We start from the raw sequence: 22,510 nt of genomic DNA on the forward strand, positions 1-22,510 counted from the left end.
GCTCATTGCCTACAGGCTATCTGAGTCCCAGATTAACAGCACAAGGAACCCCGCACCACCGGAAAGCCTCTCTCCAGCTTAGCGCCAATCAGCTGGCCACTTTCAGAAGCTCCAGCACGAAAGTATGTTGATTACAGTCTCCCGCCCTTTAGTAAGGGCTAAATTTAAGGCCTCACAGTGGGATTGTTCCATTCGCCTGGCCATATCCCAGGGGGACGAAGATAGAGAGGCAGCCAATTCAAACAGCACCCTTGGACCAGTAGAATTCAAAATGGAGGGCACAAGAGACCTGTCGGTAGAATCAGGTCACAAAGAGGCCCTATCCCCTGCTGCAGTACAGGCCTCATCAAAGAACAAGAGACGGGCCAAGGCTCAGTCATCAAGCTCAGGAGGTGGTGGCCAAGATTAAAGCCAAGGGTGTTGCAAAGAAGAAAAAGACCAAAGCTGAAAAAAAAGTGGAAAAAAGTTGACATGAGGCCCTGGAAAGGCAGTTTGTGCCAAGGGCCTGCAGCAAAGAGAAGGGCGGGGCCAACTGTCACCCCATTCAAAATTTGCCAGGACAGATTCAGAGATTGCTACATTCCAACTGCCACATGGTTGGTCTCCAGATGGGGCTGGTGAGCTTAACTCCCTGCCATAGGAGCTGAGCAGAACAGGCTTTAGCAACAGGCCTGTTGCTTGGGCAAAACCGTCTGCTTCTTGCTGGAATCAGCCAAATATATGACAGAGGCCTCCAGTTGATGCCACTTTTACCCCAACTGCTATAGGCCTTCGTCCTGGGGGTTACCCAGGAGCAGATGTCCCAGATCATATGAGAAATGTGGTCTCTCTAGCTATTAGGCAGGGGGTTGTTGATGGTATTCAGTGGATCTTGGGCCCTACTGGGTTAGCACCTGGACAATTCACCTCACTTATGCAAGCCTTCCCTTGGGAGGGAGTTCCACTTGGGAGGGCTGATTATACTAGAACCCCTGTACAGGCCTCAAACCATTCCCACAGCGAATGGCTGGGATACCAGGAGGTGTGTTCCATGGACCAGTCAAAACAGTCATTCCTCTAGTTCAGAAGAAGGGGAAGTGAGGGATTCTAGATTGTCATAAGATGAAGGTGTTATGCCTGAACAACCAGTGTTTACAGGGTTATTTAAGCCCACATTGTTTAAATCCCTTTTGTATAAGGCCAAGAACACTGCCCATCTAGCTCTGGATGAGTCTGTGATAGAACCTTCCCTAGAAATACAGTCTCAGGGAGATTCCCTTTTTTCTGCAGCCTACTGTCCAAACAGAAGTGTTACCATCGCCCAAACTTTTTCTTGATCTGGTGCTTAAATAATGCACCTCTCCAGGTACTGGTCCTAGCCCTACCACCAACGCCAAAAGACTTCCAGTGACGTTGCGTCGTGGCGTTGCAGGGGAACTCTATCCTGCTCCCCTGCATCTTTTTTTTTTTTTTTTGCCTTTGGATAGCCATTCATGGTGCGGTTAGATCCTGGAGGGATCACCAAAGTGAGGAGAGACTCTTGGAGCCCAATCGGGAATTGCGATTCCGAGGCAGTGAGGAAGAGAGCCCGAAGTCTGAGGTGAAAGAAGTCGGCCCTGTGCTCAACAAAGACGCAATGAACTAGCAAAGAAAGGAAGCAGCGAGGAGATAGAAAGCTGAGATTGGGCAAGCTATAGGTATGAGAAACATCTTTTGGATTATAACTGGAGTATCGTGGGAAGAAGAACTGCTTGTACTACTGAAACCCAGAGTGAAAGAGGTGAAAGTGGAAAGTGGCAGCGATCTAGTTTTCTGCCCCCAATGCTGGGGGATAGTGGAAATACAACTTTAAAAAAGAAAATTGAGGAGAGACAAGGGGATATTACTGGAAGGAGCCCTCTGTCATCAACTGCTTGAAATGAGACTATTGAATCTATCCCGCTTGAGAAAGGAACTTGGGACTTGGACAGAACTTTAAGAAAGCTTTGAGGAGTGACAGTGCAGACTTTGGAGGCGGCCACTGAAAGTAGAAGACCCCGGTAAATTGTATCAATGTAACTGGAGTGATTAATAGAACTGAGAACGGAATGAAATTGATACAAAATAAGCTGGATAAATATTTTTTTATTTTGGCTGTCTCTACTACTGTATTTAAAATTTGAATATTAGCTATTTAGGTATTATTATTTAATAGTAAGATATTAAGGTGAAGTAAGATATTAAGAGATTCTATACCCCCCCCTTTTGAAGTATTTATTCCCCCTTTGAATTTATTGGGCTTGGATAGTTTTATTCTATATATATCTATTTTATATACTTAATATATCTATATATACTTAAATAATAATAAACTAATACTGATTGGTTATTCTATATAGAATTTGGCCTGGAAAGCGATATTTATTAACCTTATAATGTAATTTCTTTGTAATTTCTCTGTATCCATACTCCCCCCTCCCTTTCCCTTTCTTATATATAGCTGATTTAATGTAGATTGATGAATGTAGATTAATGAATTTAGTACATTGATCAGTACAGTGACAACATAAACAATTTTTCTTTCTTTCTTTTCCTCTCTTTTGGTTGGATATTGTGGTCTATTAAGAGTTAAGAAGTGTTAACTTAAATTTTGAATTGTATACTTTATTTAGAAAAGCAATAGACAAAATATTATAACAAATTCAAATATTTATATCGGACAGTTATTAAGATCTATTAAGTCCTTAATTTATTCTTAACTGAGAAGTTAGTTTAATAATGATTGATAAGGTTTTGAACGTTTGAGTACATAGTTGATTAACTGGCAATAAGTTTTAAAACAAACAGGGACTGGAAATTAACTTAATCATTCAATAATAAGAATTTCAGATTTATTAATAAGGGAATCAAAAGCATAAAATATTGATAAAGTTGATTGTAGTTGGTAACACGATCTGGGATAATATAACTAGAATAGTGGATGAGCAGTATAGAATTATTAAAGGTATGATGAGCAATACCACCACCATCACAAGACTGGGAGAAAATCTGTACCATCAGTAGCCTTATCTAGCCCTGCACCAGCGACACAACGAACGATTGAAAGGATGTTGGCCCCAGAGAAATCAAATACTTCAACTGGCACTCAGTCGCTTCAAGCTACCCTGTTGGCAATTCAAGGAATGATGTTGGCACTCCAGGAGTTGATGTCAAAAAAATCACACTGAAAGTAGGGCCGATAGAGAAACAATGAAAACAGAATTGAAAGATGAAAAGGGGGAAGTGAAAATTGAAATCAGGAACTTGGATGGAAAAATAGGCTAGATTCAGGAATCCATCAATTTAAATGAAGAAAAGATTAGAATAATTGAACAAGCCAATCAAACGGAGAAGAAACTAGAACGTATAGATCAAAAAGTCACAGACCAGAACAAAGAGACGGAAGAGACTTTAATCCACCTCAAGATGGACAGAGCCTCCTCTTAAGATTTCAAAATGTGGAGGAAGATAGAGAAGAAAACCTAGCATTGACAATGGCCGAAATACTAGCAGAACTCTTACAAAGAGATAAGAATGAGATAGTAAACGAATTGGATGACGTGTATAGAGTTCACACAAGTTATGCGAGGAGGCACAGACTCCCCCGGGAAGTTCATATCAGGTTCACTAGGAGGTGAGTTTAGGATATAATCTACAGGATCTCAAGAGAAGAAACAATAAAGTATAAAGGTAGAGAAGTAATTGTGCTGAAGCAGGTGCCAAGAAGAGTCCGTGAGCAGAGGAAAGATTACCGATTCCTCACTGTTTATCTTAATAAAAACTGTGTTTTCAGATAACCTTTTCTTCTCATCTTGCAAACCTCTCTCCTGGCTGCCTGCTGAAAAATGCAGTTTCAGCCTGATAGAGTGAACATTAGGACAGGTAAATTTACTGTACCCCACCTCCAGAATTCACCTCAGCTGCTATAGTAAATATCAGATCAAGATTGTGCTCCTCTTGGTAAGGTAAGGCTGATATCATCTGGGATAAGTCCACAGTTATCAGCGATATTAAACCATTGTGACTCTGTATTTAGACAGTGTCACTAGTTAGTCCTAAGTTCCTAACCGAAGCAAGGTTCTTTTGGGAGGTGAAGGATGTGCTACTTAGTAAAAAAAAATGTTGGCGGTATCAGTGTAGATACACAAAATGAATTGAAAGAATTTCCCCCAAGTAAGCAAATTGGCCTTATTTTGAGTGGAGGAGGAAATGTTCTTTTAACAAAAGAGGACCGATTTGAAAAAAAAGGCATCAAGAAAATGGAGCAATTCATTCTCTTTCTAATCCATTCTTTACCCTGAACACCACGTTGAAAGTATACATAAATACTTTAACAATAAATATGTAACATGTAATTTAGTCTATGGAGATTGTCTTAGAGTGAAGTAGGTAAGGAGATAATTAGCAAAGGCCACTGATAGTCTAGCAGACAAACCACCGCAGCACTGTCTTTATGCAATAGTAAAAGGTTTTTATTTGGACTCAGTAAAAAGATAAAGCGAATAAGTTTACTCAGCCAAAATGAACATTGGAAGTTGGTAAACATTACTAAAATCAAATATTACAATACAATTATAATGACTCCAAAAAGCATTTTAATTACAGGTAATCCCCAGATTACGAGTGGTTCCTTAGTGAACATTTGAAGTTCTGTGATAAGTGCCCCCTAGCGTTACTTGGGTTACTACCTGTAGTAGCTGAAGGAAATGCTTGAATTTGAATCTGCAACAATAGGAAACAATAGGATTTGTATGCTTCTCTTCATCCAAGTACTTACCTGGTGCTACTCATCACTCAATTTGATAATAATTCACATTGATTGCTTATTCAGATGAAACTTAAACTATTTGTGAGACTATTAAGTCCAGGAATAAATTTTGTTTTTTGTAAAACCAGCACTGTGTCCAGTGGTCCCTCAGAGCGAATATTTCATCTATAACTTGCTGTCTAATCAGCCTTTTATAACCACTTATCTTTTATTGTATGTAGCATAGCCTTCTCTAAACTGGTTTAGAGATAAACTATGTATAGACAACCATTTGTCCAGAATGATATATCTTCTACCCTGGGCAGAGGATTGGACTAAAAAGCTCCAAGATCACTTCCAATTCTATGATTGTATAAACTCAAATTCAGAATAGTTTTCACTGTACCATTTGCCCCTTAAATGCTTGTTGCTTTACTCTAAAACTCCTCCCAACTTTAGCAAATAGTTATTGTAACTGAACTGGTTCTTCCTGTTGAACTAGCCCAGAAAGGATCATTCAAAAGATAACACAATCTCACAGCAGGTAAAACAGGACAGAATAACTAAAACATTTCTACATGGGCGAGTAGCATTTCAACTGCAGTGTGGGACAGAATATCTGAAGTGTATATTTTAATTTGGGGATGGAGAACCCAAAACCAGTTGTTCCGTTAAAAAATGGGTCATGCCCAGAAATTTGTGCAATGGTAACTGATCTTTTCTACTTATAGAAGAATCCACAGTATATACTGTAATATACATTCTGTGACTTATGCCGTAATAGCTCATTTGAGCTACTACATTATAGCTCTCGTGTATTATACACACACACGTTATGTATATCATATATTGACAAATGTATGTAGGAAACATATTACAGTAGTAATGGGAGACTTTTAACTATCCTGATATCAACTGGGAGACAAACTGTAGCAAATATGAAATTGAACAGATTCCTAACCAAGCTAGCTGACAACTTTGTCATCCAAAAGGTAGATGAGCGGAGGGAACTAGATGAAAAGCTACAGTATACTGGACTTAATTCTTAATAACAGAGAAAAAAATGACGGGGTTGAACTTGCCAGAACTTTGAGCAAGAGTTACCACACCATATTGGAATTCAATATTATGCAAAGACAAGCAATAGAACATAATCCAACCAGTGTCTTAAACTTTAAAAGAGCTAATTTAACAAACTCAGAGAGAGACTGGGAAAGATTCCATGGATTAAACAAGAAGCGTGGGAAACTCTGAAAAATATGATCATAAAACCCCAGTTAAGGACAATACCACTGAAAAAGAAATCCAAGAAGAAACCAGTATGATTGCACAAAGATCTCTCTGATAAACTAAAAGATAAAAAGGATAAGTACAAAAAATGGAAATGAAAGAGGCACTCAGAACTAAGGTAGAATATCACCAGATAGTCCGAATCTGCAAAGGTGTAGTAAAGGAAGCAAAGGCTCAGAATGAGCAAAGACTTGCAACAGAAGTCAGAAATAATTTTTACAATAAATTTTAAAACAAGTTTCTTTCAATTTATAAATAACAAAAAGTCAAACAAACAGTCAGTCCCCTACGGAGAGAAGATTGCATGAAGTAACAGGGCAGTAGAGAGAAAGCAGAGCTGCTTAACTTTGTATCAGTCTTCACACAAAAATAAACTCTAGCCCAACCTACCAAAAACATTACTATAAAAGACAGGCTAGAAGTAAAAATGTAAATAAGCAATAAAATGGTAAGAGAACACCTGTCTGATCTTGATGAATATGAATCACCAAGGTCTGACAGATTACATCCCGGAGTTCTGAAGGAGCTGGCAGATTTATCTCAAAACCATTGTGTATATCTTAAAAATTCTGGAACACCGGGCAACTACCTGAGGATCGGAAAAGAGCTGGTATGGTTTGTATCTAAATACAAAGTCTTAACTTGGGGGCAAATCTATTAGAACAGAGGTCCCCAATCCCCAGTCCGTGGACCGACACCAGTCTGCAGCATGCCAGAAACCGGGCAACGCAAACAAGTGAAGCCCCATCCGTGGGACGCAGGCAGCACAAAAAGCCATGCTCCATTTGGTCCCTGGTGCCCAAAAGGTTGGGGGAACATAGAATAATAAAGTTGGAAGGGACCTCAGGGGTCTTCCTGTGCAGCCCCCTGCTCAAGCAGGAGATCCTATATCACTGGTGTCAAACTCTATCGTGTCATGTGACAGATCACAACCTTTTTTGCCTTTGTGCTGCTGGGGGGGGAGGCATAGCCTGCGTGTGATACATCTGGCCTGCAGGCCGCCAGTTGTATCATTTCAGACAAATGTTGTCCAGTCTTTTTTTGAAAGCCTTCAGTGATGGAGCACCCACAGCTTCTGATGCCAAGTTATTCCATTAGTTAATTGGTCTCACTGTTAAGGAAATTTATTCTTAGTTCTAGGTTGCTTCTCTCTCCTTGGTTAAATTTCCAACCATTGTTTCTTCTCTTGCCTGTTGGTGCTTTGGAAAATAGTTTTATCTCTTCATCTTTGTAGGCACCCCTCGAATATTGGGACAGGGCTATCATTACTTTGCAGTGAAACAGGAAAAAGACAATCGAGTAATTATATTTTGATTCTTCAGACTTGAATTCTGATGCTGATCCAGGATGATGTACTATAATAACAAGAAGTAAAGCTGAATTAACTTTGACTCAAGATCTAGCAAGTGTTGTTGCCGGAATAGACTATTCCTCCAACATAAAAGACTGAATGGAAAGAGGGCACCCATAAAATGAGAGAGCAAGAGTGGGGATTTCTTTACCTCAATTAAGATACCAATAAGAATAGTAGTTTTGGGGAGGAAGACAGATTTTGAATGTTGTATGAATAAAAAGAATAAATAGAAAAAGGATCATCAGGACTTGGTTGGTAAGTAGATAGGTATAGAGGATAAGGAAGATGACTGTAACAGATATGTGAACTGTGTTACCATTGAGTAGAGGCAAAACATATCTTAGGTCCATAACAAGTAGAAAATATGTACAAGAGGTTCAGACATTTCCATAATTCACATGAGTATAAGAAGTGGAAGTGCAGCACAGTCTTCCTTACAAGAGACATTATTATAACTATGCTCAATAAAAGTAGAGTTAGCCTTGCTGATCTGGTCTATCTGACAGGGCTGAAGGTTGGTGATGTTGGGATGAGTGATTTAGCAAATTACATGATGTAAAATAAAAAAGACAAATAATAGGATTATGGGCTCCTGCAGGATGGCAGGGAAAGGCTTTGTTTAGCTTAGCCTACTGCAGACCTGGCCATTTTATGCCCTGTGGGCCATATCCATCCCTTTGGCTGTCTCTGACAGGCCCATGGCAGCAGCAGGGGGTGGGGTGGCTGGTAGTGTCACTGGGAGGATAGAGTGGTGGCGGGGCAGGGTGAGGGGCAGCAACCCACCACAACAATCCCAGTTTCTCCCCATGAGAAAATTAATCCCCCCCCCAGATTAGTGCAATAGACTGGCCTTTCTGGACCAGCGCTTAAACTGCTTCAGTGGGCTTTATGCAGGCTGTATTTGAAAACAAATGGAAGCTTCTGTTATATAGAATGTAGTGGCAAAGTTGCACTAGTTACAACGTGCTTCCAGACCCATTCTATTGTGCTCATTCTTATTTCACAGCATGGCACTAAGTTACCTTAGGGACCATCTCCTTCAAAATGATATTACTCATCTGATGAACTGGTCCAGAAAAGATGGAAAGGCACGGCTTAGGCCCAAGAGCAGAATTTTCCTGTGATAGTACATCCAGGTTATGTGCATCAATGAATGTTACTCTGTGATCTTAGGAGTAATTGGCCTCCAGAAGTGTGTTACACCCCCTTCCAGCTAATTTTTGCAAGGTTATCAAGCCTTGTTCTAAATATTCTATATATGATTTTTAAATGACACATGCATGACTCTTAGATGTAGTAAGTGAGTTTATGGCTTATGCCTTCTTATGTTTTAAACAGCTCAGAATCTTTCTGATATGACCTGTATACAAATTTTTATAAATAAATAAACTGGTAAAACCTGTTTTATGCTGCTAAACTGAAATAGTACATCAACTTTGTAGAAGGTAATCTTCAAAAAGATATTAACAGAACATTTGAACACAGAGTTCTCAGTTAAATAATCTTTAGAATTAGACTAGACATGCTATAACCATCACTGTCATTGTATTGCTTCTAAAAGTATACAGGTGACACTTGAAAAATTAGAATATCGTGCAAAAATTCATTTATTTCAATAATGCAACGTAAAAGGTGAACCTAATATATGAGATAGACTCATTACATGCAAAGCGAGATAGTTCAAGCTGTGATGTGTCATAATTGAGATGATTATGGCTTACAGCTCATGAAAACCCCAAATCCACAATCTCAGAAAATTAGAGTATTGTGAAAAGGTTCAATATTCCAGGCTCAAAGTGTCCCACTCTTATCAGCTAATTAAGCCGTAACACCTGCAAAGGGTTCCTGAGCCTTTAAATGGTCTCTCAGTCTGGTTCTGTAGGAATCACAATCACAGGAAAGACTGCTGACCTGACAGTTGTGCAGAAAACCATCATTGACACCATAAGGAGGGAAAGCCTCAAAAGGTAATTGCAAAAGAAGTTGGATGTTCCCAAAGTGCTGTATCAAAGTACATTAATAGAAAGTTATGTGGAAGGGAAAAGTGTGGAAGAAAAAGGTGCACAAGCAGCAGGGATGACCGCAGCCTGGAGAGGATGGTCAGGAAAAGGCCATTCAAAAGTGTTGGGGACTTTCACAAGGAGTGGACTGAGGCTGGACTCAGTGCATCAAGAGCCACTACACACAGATGGATCCTGGATATGGGCTTCAAATGTCATGTTCCTCTTGTCAAGCCACTCCTGAACAACAAATGTCAGAAGCGTCTTACCTGGACTAAAGAAAAACAGACCTGGTCTGTTGCTCAGTGATCCAAAGTCCTCTTTTCTGATGAGAGCAACGTTTGCATCTCATTTGGAAACCAAGGACCCAGAGTCTGGAGGAAGAATGGAAAGGCACACACACTGCAAGATGCTTGAAGTCCAGTGTGAAGTTTCCACAGTCTGCGTTGATTTTTGGGAGCCATGTCATCTGCTGGTGTTGGTCCACTATGCGTCATTAAGTCCAGGATCAACGCAGCTGTCTACCAGGAGATTTTGGAGCACTTCATCCTTTCTTCCGCAGATGAACTTTATGGGGATGCTGACTTCATTTTCCTTGATTGGCCAGCAAACTTGCCTGACCTGAATTCCATAGAGAATCTTGCCAAGAGAAAGATGAGAGACATGAGACTGAACAATAGCAGAAGAGCTGAAGGCCACTATTGAAGCATCCTGGTCTTCCATAACACCCAGCAGTGCCACAGGCTGATAGCTTCCATGCCACGCCACATTGAGGTAGTAATTGCTGCAAAAGGGGCCCAATCCAAGTACTGAGTACATATGTATGCTTATACTTTTCAGAGGTCTGATATTGTTCGATGTACAATCCTTGTTTTATTGATTGCATGTAATATTCTAATTTTCTGAGATTTGTGGATTTGAGGTTTTCATGAGCTGTAAGCCATCATCATCACAATTATGACAACTCACGGCTTGAACTATCTTGCTTTGCATGTAATGAGTCTATCTCCTATATTAGTTTCACCTTTTAAGTTACATTGCTGAAATAAATGAACTTTTGCACGATATTCTAATTTTTTGAGTTTCATCTGTAATTGACAAATATAGTAACATTTAGCTCTCTAACATATTCACCATTAGCTACAGTGAGGCTAGATTAAATAATCATTGTTTCCATAGAAATTCTTTATGAAATTCAAATTGATAGAAATATTTGCTCTAGAAATAAAGGAAACACAACAAGCTGATAAGAACTCCTCTCACATATTTAAAGGCATCTTCCACATGTTTCCATCCAATACAGTCCTGAACCAATTGGGACCATAATACTTGTTGATCCATCTTGTTTTAGATCTCTTTCGTGGATGCTTTTTATTAAGTGGGATCCATTCTATGATTGCCTTGGTCCAATTTTTAGCATAAATTTTAATCATTAAAAATCGAGTAATCAATAATTAAAAACATCTATACCAGGGGTGTCAAACTCAAAGCCTGTGGGAAGAAGGAAGGAAGATTCTAGGCTTAGACAACTTTGAACTACGCCAGCTAAGATTGGATTTAAGCATAGTACATAGAATCATACGTTACAACGGCTTACCAGTTAGTGAATATTTCAGCTTTAACCACAACACAAGAGCACACAACAGATATAAGCTTAATGTAAACCACTCCAAACTTGATTGCAGGAAGTACAATATCAGCAACAAAGTGGTCAATGTCTGGAACTCACTACCTGATTCTGTTGTCACCTGCTCACACCCCCACTCCTTTACCCTCAAACTAACCTCTATTGACCTCACCCCATTCCTAAGAGGTCTGTAAGGGGCGTGCATACCATCCCTGTCCTATTGTCCCCAATTATTAGTTCCTATTTCTTATATTTAAACTTATGTTTTTTTTATTTATATCATAATATAAGATTTGACTAAATAAATAAATAAAGATTATCATGAGAGTAAGGGAGGGTCTCAGGGAAGTCCTGTCTTAGCATTTGGCCACCACAGATGCCCCCAACATGAGTCTCATGTCATGGCCACCCCCACCCCTCCAAGGTCAAACCTGATGCAGCCCTCAATGAAATTGAGTTTGACACCCTTGATCTAACTATATGTGTGTGTGTGTATACACACACACACACACACATAATAGATGTTTTTAATTGTTGATTATCTGGTTTTTAATGATTAAAATTTATCCTAAAAGAAAAAGTTGGAAAGAAGTGTGCATTTTTAATTTCTTACATTGTGAAGCGATTTCTGTTTTATTTATGCTATTAATCTTTCAAAAGTGATTCACAATTTAGTGCTGGCTATCAGCCAGCCTGCAGATAAAAAGAGTTCCAGCTGGCTATTCACCTTGTTCTATAGCAGCAAAGGAGCTGCAATGAAAGCATCGCTATTGGCAGAACACAGCGGTTCCCTAGCAGAGGTACATATAACTATTTTTCTGTTCCTAGATGTTAAGGAACAAATGATATAGCGCATCCAGGTGGTTTGCATTGGTAAGTTCTGCTCTTTCTCAGCTTCTCTCTTACTCAGTTGCACTTTAGCCTTAAGAATAGTGCCTACCAACACAAGGTCTTATTTTTTTTCATAGTGCTTGAACCAATATCTTTTTTTTACTCCTGGCAATCTTCATATTTAATTGTGCAATCAGAACATATTCTAACAATCCCTGTTAATTTAAATATATTTTCCTAATATATGAAATAACAAACTTCATATACTCCGTTTTCTTTAACAAGCAAAAGCTGTCCTTTTGCTTTAAATCACCCTGACTACTTTTACTTTAAGACAGGACACACCGTTAGCAAGCAGTAATACACTGGTTTTGTGGCTTTAAGCCAAGGTAGTAATAGAAGGTCATGGAGTGTTTGCTGATTGCAGTTCTGTGTACTGTTATAGTCTGTAAGCCGGATTGGCAGTGCAAAGAAGAAAAAAGCACCTTTGTTTTTCTAAGGGTAGATATAGATTGGTTGGATAATGGCTGGCGGAGTGTGAGTTGAAGCACATAGTGAGTGAAATAATTTATTGAAGTTATGTAAACAAATGAAGCTATTCATGTGTGAAGGAATATATATTCTAATGATTAATATTATTTTAGAAATAATTCAGAGGGAGTATATTATGCATACATTGTTATTCTAAATCAACACTTTTTTCTTCTTGTCAATTTTTACTGACAAGCAGTTGCTTGAAATTATTGGAAAAGGAAACTGCCACAAATAGTCTCTCTAACTTAAGATTGGTCCAAAACCTAAATTGGAGCCATTGTCATGCTGAGGATTCAATTTTGGATTCTCCATGCATGTTAAGATTTTATAGCAATTATATCTATAAAACAAAGCATTAATAAATGGTATTCCCTATATCAAATTTGAAGTGGTACAGACTTCTGGAAAATTCAGAATTCTGCCATCATACTTGTACATAATTTAAAGTAACAAAATTCAATGTCAATTTTGAACATTATGAGTATCAACATATTTTGAACATTTTTTTCTTGGTTTCTATTAAAGAGAATGAAAAAAAAAACATAACAATGCTATCTTTCTTCCAACTGCAGAATGTAAAGTAGGGATATGTAAAATGATTTTTGCTTGAACAAATCCATGAAAGAATCAAAATACAGTAATTCCAAGCAAAGGAGAGTAGAAATACAGGAAATAGTATGAGGGCTTTCTTTGGCAATTCTAAGATGGCAAAGAGACAGAAAAACACTGGTAAAAATTTGGGGCAGACAGAACGGCAGGACATGTGGCCTGCATGTTGACTGTGGCTGAGGTAGGAGGAGGGAAGAGAAGACACTAAGAAGAGATGTAGGATGAGCAGGGCAGTGAAATAAGGTGACACTCGACCTGCTGAAGTCATAGAGTAGGGTTGTCAAACTCACTTTCATTGAGGGCCGCATCAGGGTTGTGTTTGACCTCAAGGGGGCAGGTGGGGCCTGGCCAGCTTGACATCACTTGTCTCGGGGGTGCCTGTGGTGGCCTGAGTGCTCCGCCAGTGAAAATGGACTCCGTAGCTCCATTTTCAGCTGTGCCAGCCTCCGGCAACCCTCTGCCAGTGGAAACAGAGGGAGTTTTGTTTTCGCTGGCAAAGTCACTACGGGCCGGTCCTTCGTTATTTCCAGGGCAGTCCCAGGGGCCACATCTAAGCACCCCACGGGCCGGATTTGGCCCATGGGCCTTGAGTTTGACGCCCCTGTCATAGAGGAACAGATGTGCAGGTCATGCAGAGGACCCAGCAGCAGCACCCATAGCATTACATATATCTTACGTTTTGAAAGAAGGAAAAAGATGGAATGATGTTCACCAGCTTTGCCCTGCTCACCCTCTATTCACTCTGGGATTCCTGCAGCCGTGTTGTAACTGAAATATGGAACACCACATGTTATGGTTTTTGCTTCTGCCAAAATTCAGCTGATTTGGAACAGTTAATAGAACATCTGGAGCCTGATGTTTTTGTTCTCAGTTTAAAGCAAAACACCTTTCCACTCTTGTATACTGCTTATGTGGGGTATAGGATTGACACTGCAAACTCAGATTCGAGTACATAGAAGCGCATTAGATGGCCTTTAGCCGGTCTCCCCTGTAATCTCCCCCCCCCCAACTTACCTCACAGAATAGCACTACTCTAAAGAAGTGGGATATAAGCAAAGAAAAGAAATAGATGATCCCTGACCATAGCGTTGGTCCCAGACCAGAACCAGATTGCCACTAAACCCAACCCATGTCAATCATCTCTGAACATGGGGATCAGATTCTTGCACTAACAGTCCTAGTCAATCTGGTACGGAAAAACCACCAAGGGTGAAACTGGTCAGGAATCAGACAACAGACAACAGACACCAGTCTGACTATCCATTCGTATTTGTTTGTCTTTAGTACTATAGTCCCAAAAGGCATCCACACTATCAGCTCAACAAAATTTGAAAGCAATGTGAGGGACCGCAAGAGCACATGGGTGGGACAAGGATTCTCATTACCAGGGCAGAGGAGATCAGAGGGAAGGTACACCTCTCATTAAAATAGTCAGAAAGGCACTTATCCAGTCTCCCACTGAAGAGAAAAATAACTTACTAAACCAAAAGGGGTCACTAAACGCAGTAGTGTTGCCTATCGCAGGGAAAATATTACTTTATGTTCCAGGGAATAAAGAATGCTATTAAATTGTTTAAAAACTTGGAAATATTATGTGGTATATTGGTTTTGTTTCTCATTCCCTTTCTGTTATAAAAGTAAGTAATCACATTTTAAAATTCAGTTACGTAATTTAATACATTGTTTTATTTTCTCATCCTTCAATCTTCAATCTGGCTGTTCCTGTTAACTTAAGCTGTAAGGCAGCTGAATCTGTAAATACATTTTCAGATCAGTGTTTACAATTATATCTTCTTTCCTGTGCAGTAGTGCCAATTAGCTGGAACGAACTTTAAAATCTAGTGTATCTGTTTCCAAATATTGTTACTCAAAATAAAACTTGAAAAGGCTAGCTGCTCTAGCAGTTTTGAGAATAATATTATTCCAGGATTTTCAAATAGTGTTGTATATGACAATTTGGATGTTAGAAATGAAATGCCCTTTTAATTAAGTGAAGAATTTTCTGACTTGCTTTACAGTGGTTTTCTTATTTGGAGTTATAGTATGCATTTTTATCACAGAGTAAGTCTCATTTCTAATATGCTTTGGAGTAATTTGGGAAAGTGGAAACTTGATACCTGGATTTTCTGTTTATAGATATTAAACATGAGCTTGTCAAGTCTGCCTTTGTATGTAGTTAAAATTATGACCCAGGCTCTTTGGCCAGGCCAGCCATATGAGTCATCAGTAATGTGACTATCCTGGAAGTGACTCCATCACCACCTGTGATGTGGGATTAGTTACAGTTCAGAGCACCGCCTCTTCCCTTCTTTCAACATGTTGTAAGCAGAGAGATTGCTCCTCATTTTGAAGTCTTTTTTGCTCTAGGCCAGTATGTCTGCCGAAGAAAAAGCCTTGCTCCAGACATTTTCTCTGCTATGGATTTCTAGTGGATGGTTTCCTTGTATGTTTAGAGACTGTTTTGGTATGTAAATGACCTTAGCAGAAATGATCATGACCTAAATCTGAGAAGCGGTAAGTGTTGCTATTAAAGCTGTTCTGTTGGACACACACATACAGTCTTGACGGCAGAGTTATAATCTGCACAACCAATTTAGGATTACCGTGACAGACTCATTTATTAGGGTAATGACTTTTTTAAAGAAACACCTCTGCATATTGCTTAATTTTATTTTTGTTGTTTGTAAACACATTAAACACCTTTGGAAAAAATCCACCACTAGGGAAAGAACTGGAAAACATGCTGATGAACCATTTTTAAAAATGTTATTTAAATATTAGAAAGCATTTTCAATCAAATAAGTTTTGTGTTGTATCTGTCTTTATTTCTAAATGTTGTAGATTAATGCAAAACAGTTTGAAAAGATTATATAATCAGTACATCATTCTATACTATTCTGTCAAAAGTATTTGGTGTCTGTATTAAGTTTCTCTGTCACTGAATGTAATCCTTTCATAATATCTTGCTAAAATTCTAATTTGTTTCTCTTGATAAAACTTTCAAAGCCCTTTTTGTGAAGTTGTTACGTTTTTCTTACATTGGATTCTCGTCTATTTAAATCAGTAAAGTAATTTTTGAAACTTTATTAATGTAAGATTTAAAGACTTCCAAAATACATCAGAAGTAACAATGTTTTAAAGGATATTTTTGAACAGATTTGAGCAAACAGTTCAGAACAATAAGTTTCATTCTGCAATATAAGTAAATACATGCATTTCCGGTAAGAGAGGAAATGAAAATGGTATGTTGCTGAAATGCAATGTGTTTAACGCATGTCTGTAGGTGGAGGGCAGTTTGAGCAGCTGAACTTACTGTTAGGAACTCTGGCTGATTATTTTTTTTTAAAAAAACATTCCTTTCAAGGCATAATCATCTGGTCCTTTTCTCTCTCTCTCATGAGAATGGAATTCAGGGCTGCATAGAGACCCAAACAAGACACAGTTGTTCTTTAGACAGTCTAAGTATAAACAGGAGGCTATTATAGTAATGTAGACAAGCCTCTAGGACTTGTATACATAGTTGCTCCCTTTCTGGTATAAACCTGATGCTAAATTACAGTTTACTAGCAGTTCTTCAATAGGATTACAAACAGATTGTAATAAATTATGACTCACACTAGTTTCCTAATGCCATTGAAGTACTGTAGCTTGCAGAATTATAGGTGTGCAGTCTTAACTGTTTATGTGTCTAAATAATTTAAATATTTTCAGGAGTAAAATATACCAGAATACAAAAACACTGGTGATTTTGTTTAATAAAAACATAGCATACCATATTCTGTTTTGTATTGATAATATACCATGCATCCTATGATGCTTAAAGCATTTCTAATACAACCAGTAGGGCTGTACTTAAGTTGGAATATATTTATAAATAGCAACATATTAACATATTTATAAGCACTTCATGTATTTAATTTATTTCTATTTTGATTCTGAACATAGCATAGGTACAATTGCCCATAAAGATTTTCTAGTTGTCATTAGTGGTAAGCATGCTTTTTATTCAAGGACAACTAATGAATAGGTATTTAAAAATGCAATAATGAGGATAATTTTTTCCATAACGATCCAGCTAATAAATAATATAACATTTCATCATCCTTCATTTTCTCTTTAACTGGCACCGTCAATTGTTTACCTACCTACAGAACCTTTTGACCTTTTTCAGGAAACGTAAGATGAGGGAGGTCATGTTTTCTTTATAAAAATGTGTTTTTCACATTAGGAAATAACTCTCAAGAGAAAAACCAAGCCACCTGATCAATTTCGATAATCAGCTCAATTTTTTAAATAATAAACTTAATGATAAAATGATATTTTTTAATTATATTTGATGAGGAGTGTATGTGTATGTATGCAAAGTACTTCAATATGGCACAACTTTTCTTCAGTGAAAATTTAATTTCTAGACTTTGTTATTTAACTGTAAATGACCATGAGTTCATGAGGATTGTGAAATGAAACTAAACACTAAAAAAAAAACACTTTGGCTTTGTCAGGGTCTCAAAATGTTAGTTTATCTGAAAAAGGTCTGAAAAACCTTACTTAGGTCTTCCGAATAGGAATAATTGCTAAAATTGGGAAAGGCATGAATAGCCAAAGGAACTTTGGAGATTGTGGGATGGTAAGCCATGCTGTTTCTAGCAGAGACCAAGGGAATAAGTAGGCAATGCCACAGCTGTCTTGATTTTTACGCTGCCTTGAAATAATCGTCCATATCTTCAGTTACAGAATTATTAACACATAAGGTTGTTGTTGTTTTTTTTCAAATGAAGCCAGTAGGACTGTTACATTCAGTTGTACCTCATAGCGACAGCACAGTCTCTTTTTTATGTGAAGTACAGCAGGCAACCATGGTCCTGAAATTATTTTCAGTTAGAGCTAATTTTGTCTGGAAGATTTTAAAATTACCAATTTTGAAATCCTTCCAAAGATTTAGCATGTAACCTCCATCTGTAATTGGATATCTCGGAAACAATTAGGTGCATATATCACATTTTAATGATGGAAGGAACCAAATACGCACTCCATATATTGTAGGTATGCTTAAAATACCAAATGGCATATACAGTTTTAGAATTGTAGGAGAGTTACATTTACCTTGATAAATACTCAGGAACAATAAAATGTAGCTGTGAGTTTGAATACTGAATCCATAGTAGCAGTGAACATGAAAGAAAAACCAGAGGAACAATAGAAGCTTTCAGGAGAAAAGTTGAAACTAAGATATGAATATGTTGTTCCAATTATTTCACAAGGTCTATCCTCGGCAGAGGCAGCTAGTAGTACTGGCAGATTTTGTCTGGATTTAGGTGCTTTGTCTGGATTTAGTAGGATCAAATTTGCTTATTATTTGAATGGGGACATTGCTAGAGAATTCTAGGATTGTACAATAAACAAAGAAGTTGAAAAAATCATCTTGGAAAATTGCACCAATTTTTTTATTGCTGCCAAGAAAACTATATGAAAGTGTCCATAATGTCACTAGGAGTTCAGTTTGATTTGATCCTGAGCGTTATTAAGGATGGAGCCTCTCCTTTATAATGAGGCACTTTATAATGTGCACAGAGCAACAGAACAGAAACTTGTCTTCAGTTGCTTTCACTACATGAGGATAGCTTCTCAAGCTTGGAAGCTCAGTGTTTGAAAATAACAATTAAATACATTGGACTGCTTTTTTAATAAGGTGGATAATGTGAAAGATTTTAGAGAGATTGGAAAAGGAATGGAAGAAAACACTCTAAAGAAAGAGCAATGGATGGGTCATTTCACAACATAGCTCCTGAATAGCAACTCAGCCAATGTGGTGAGAAGTATAGGAAGAAGTTTTCAAAGACAAACATTATTTATTACCACACTAATGAAGCTAGAAAATTCCAATTCCAATTTCCAAGATTGTGCAATTAACTAGCATTAAAAATAAATCCATGAAATCTGTAGTTATTACTTCCTTAGATTGACTCAGCTCAAGGTGGTGCTCAACAAGGACTGATTTATCAAAATTGCACAGTCAGAATGAAAGTAGCCTGATCTCCAGTATGTTGTGTTCTAATAGATAGTTGTTTTGTGTTTATCAAACAAAATAGAGCATAGAATATTTTGAACTTTAAACAAGCAAGACATTTATATTTTTGTGTTTTATTTTGTCCGTAGACTTTTAAACCTTTGGTTGGGAAAAGTGTATACAGTTCTATTACTGCGGTTGAATTTCTTGTGGACAGACAACTGGATTTCTTATCTGAGGATAGTGCCTTTCAGCCCTATCAGGTAAGAGTTTTAAAAGTTATTAAATCTAAATTACCTCAATTAAAAACATGTAATGTGTCTTTTGTATTATATTGAAAAATCATTTGTAATCATTAGAGACTGGAGGTATATTCTTTCAAAAGTTGATACTTTTGGGAAAATAGTATTGTTTATTTATATCCTGCCTTTTTTATTCTTTTAAATAAATAGCATCTTTTTATGTACACTAAGAGCATATGCACCAAAGACAAATTCAAAGACAAATCACACTTGGCCAATAAAGCATTCTATTCTATTCTAAAGTTATAGTTAAACTTTAAAGTATAGTTAATACGTCTTCCTTATCCTATTTTTCCTACAACAGTAACCCTGTTAAGTGAGATATGAGAGTGAATCCTCTTAAGTTGTTTATAATTGTATAAACAGCTTAAGAGGATTGATCGCCAGTCCCCCTTGATCAGAACATGGGCTACCAATTCAATGGATTGTTTTTCAAAAGAGCACAATAGCACAAGGTTACATTTTTACATTTGCCATCAAGAATAGCTGTTGTGAGGGCTTGAGTACTTAAACGCATTCTTGGATAGGGCATATTGATCGAATTGGTCTTTCAAAGCTCATTAGGGTCATCAAATTAATAGTGCACAGTTCATGGACACTGTTCTAAACAAACACTATGTTCTAATTGTCATAGCAACATTTTAAGAGTTCAGTGTTATTTCCTATTTTTTATGAGTTGAATTCAGTGAGGGCATTCCGTGAAGTTAATGGACCTATTTCTTTTCCTGAAATTCATTAACTCTTGCCCATCATGAACTGATTTTTCCTATTGTTGGAGGCTAGGAAGGAAGAAGCGTCCAGTGATATCATAGCATCATACGTGCAGCTTGGAGGCTGGTAATTCTTGTTAATGTGGGTTATGTTAGACTGTGCAATAAGGTGAATGACATGGTTTAGATGTATGATTTCATCAAACTATAAATATGGTAACAAGTTTCTATATTTAAGCATGTAATATATAATAATATAATATATTAAACATATTAATATAATTATAATATTTATTAACTAAATCATTAGCATAATACAACGTAATATATAATATAGCAAGTTTTATGTAACACTTATTTTGGAAAATCCCTCATTTTTTTCTTTGAGCACAAATAATTATTAAATGTATATTTCTGCAACCTCTGTGTAGTTTACAATTGTTGAAGTGTTTAAAAATAAAGGACCGTGCAAAGAAACACAAAGACAGTACAAAAGACGAAAGAGCGATAGGTAAGAAAACCTAGAAGGGAAGAAAAAGAAAGTAGCATTAGTCGTTCTTTCCAAATAGAATGCCATGAATCAAAGGTACATGTGGGTACTATTCTACTCTCCAGGTCCAGTATATAAAGAACTACCTGCCGTCATCTGACATGAACATAGCTCTAGCTTTTTCTTAATTCAGATGTCCTGAAGATACATGCAGTCAGTTTTGTTTCTCCTGCAAAATATGCAATGCAAGTACCTGCATCTATATTAAGTTTCTTGAGAAACAAATCAAAACGATTAAATCAAACTGAGGTGGAAAGAAAAAGAGAAGGTCCACTCAATTAGAATAGAGCTGGAAGGGACCTTGGAGGTCTTCTAGTCCAGCCCACTGCTCAAGCAGGAGACCCTAGACCGTTTCAGACAAGTGACTTTCCCGTCTCTTCTTAAAAACCTCCAGTGATGAAGCGCCTACAACTTTTGACGGCAAGCTATTCCATTGTTTGATTGTCCTGGATGTTAAGAAGTTTCTCCTTAGTTCAAGGTTGCTCCTCTCCTTGATTAGTTTGCATCCATTGTTTCTTGTCCTGCCCTCTGGTGCTTTGGGGAATAAGTTGATCCCCTCTTTGGGGCAGCCCTTCAAATACTGGAATACTGTTATCGTGTCACCCCTAGCCTTTCTTTTCTCTAGACTAACCACACCCGGTTCCTACAACCATTCCTTATATGTTTTTGTTGCCTTTAATCATCTGAGTTGCTCTTCTTTGCACTTTTTCCAAAGTCTCAGCATCTTTTTTGTAATGTGACCAAAACTGGATGGACCAAAACTCTTGAGCAGCTATGCTGTTACAAATCATCTGGTCTTAAATGTCATTCATAGAATGGTTTTTAAAGAATTCAGATGTGAAGTTGCTGGCACATAAGTTGTCCTTCAAATCAAGCTGTGCCAGAGGACTGGAATGTAACCAACATAATAACATCAAAAAAAGATGAGATTTGAAAAGTTATATGTTGACAGGTTAATTTCTATTCTAAGCAACTTGATACAAACAATAATCAAAATAAAAATAATTGACACATAGTAAAACAAGGCTTGCCAAAGAAAAACCTGTTTAGATCCCACAGAGTACAACCCTACTCACCATCATGTTACAGATTTGTTTGCTTTTGCTTTTTGTTACTGTTTTCAGAGTATCAACAGGTAAATGAGTGGGAAGGTGACCAGGTAATAGTATAATTTTCAGAAAAAATAGTTGACATTTATTTTAAACACTTGAATAAATTTAGTATTTATGGCAAAAGAGCCTCGGTGGTGCAGTGGTTAGAGTGCAGTACTGCAAGCTACTTCTGCTGCAGCTAGCTGCCTGCAATTTGGCAGATCAAATCTCACCAGGCTCAAGGTTGACTCAGCCTTCCATCCTTCTGAGGTGGGTAAAATGAGGACCCTGATTGTAGGGGGAAATATGCTGATTCCGTAAACAACTTAGAGGAGGCTGTAAAGTCTTAAGTGCTCTTGCTCTTGCTAAAATAACAGCTTGGGGGTTTTTTTTTTGAATTGCTAAGGAGTTAAAAACAGCAAGCAGAGTGGCAGTAAATGTACAACTTTCTCAATGGAGGGAAGTAAGTATTCGTGGTAGTTGATTAATTCTTTTTTATGCCAAGTTAATTTTTCAAAATTAACAAGCATAAAAATATGAACTATTTTTTTTCACAACCCTGTATTTTCCCTTCTTCACATCGTCCGTAAACTTAATGTCTCCAATTGTATCCTTTTTGCAAAAATCCTGTTTCCCCACTTGCAATTATTTAGGTGTAGAAAAAAAAACACCCTTCCATTGGTGATAATGAGAACTTTTTCTTAGCCTGACGTTCTACGTTTATTTGAAAAAGCAAAGCAAATATTTGCAAATACAATGAAATCATGTGAGATTTTATGTTATGTCTTTCACATGGAAAGCTGTCTGCTGTTGGTTCAGTTGTGAGTATAACTATTGCCCTTGTGATAATGGAAATAGGAG

General features: G+C 37.6%; 1 protein-coding gene across 5 annotated transcripts in view; it reads left to right on the top strand.

Moving 5' to 3' along the window:
• JMJD1C (jumonji domain containing 1C) overlaps positions 1-22,510 on the top strand; it is a 115,458-nt gene that overhangs the window by 42,498 nt on the left and 50,450 nt on the right. For all 5 annotated transcript variants that reach the window (XR_015743388.1, XM_087932093.1, XM_026714579.2 and 2 more), the window contains exon 3: positions 19,146-19,259. Coding sequence is in view for 1 of the 5 variants with exons in the window: in XM_026714576.2 (XP_026570361.2) it covers positions 19,146-19,259 (114 nt within the window). In the remaining 4 variants the exon portion in view is untranslated. The remainder of the gene's footprint in view (positions 1-19,145; positions 19,260-22,510) is intronic.

This window comes from Pseudonaja textilis, chromosome 4 (genome assembly GCF_049901715.1).
Source record: "Pseudonaja textilis isolate UNSWEBS1 chromosome 4, rPseTex1.2, whole genome shotgun sequence".
Lineage (NCBI taxonomy): Eukaryota > Metazoa > Chordata > Lepidosauria > Squamata > Elapidae > Pseudonaja > Pseudonaja textilis.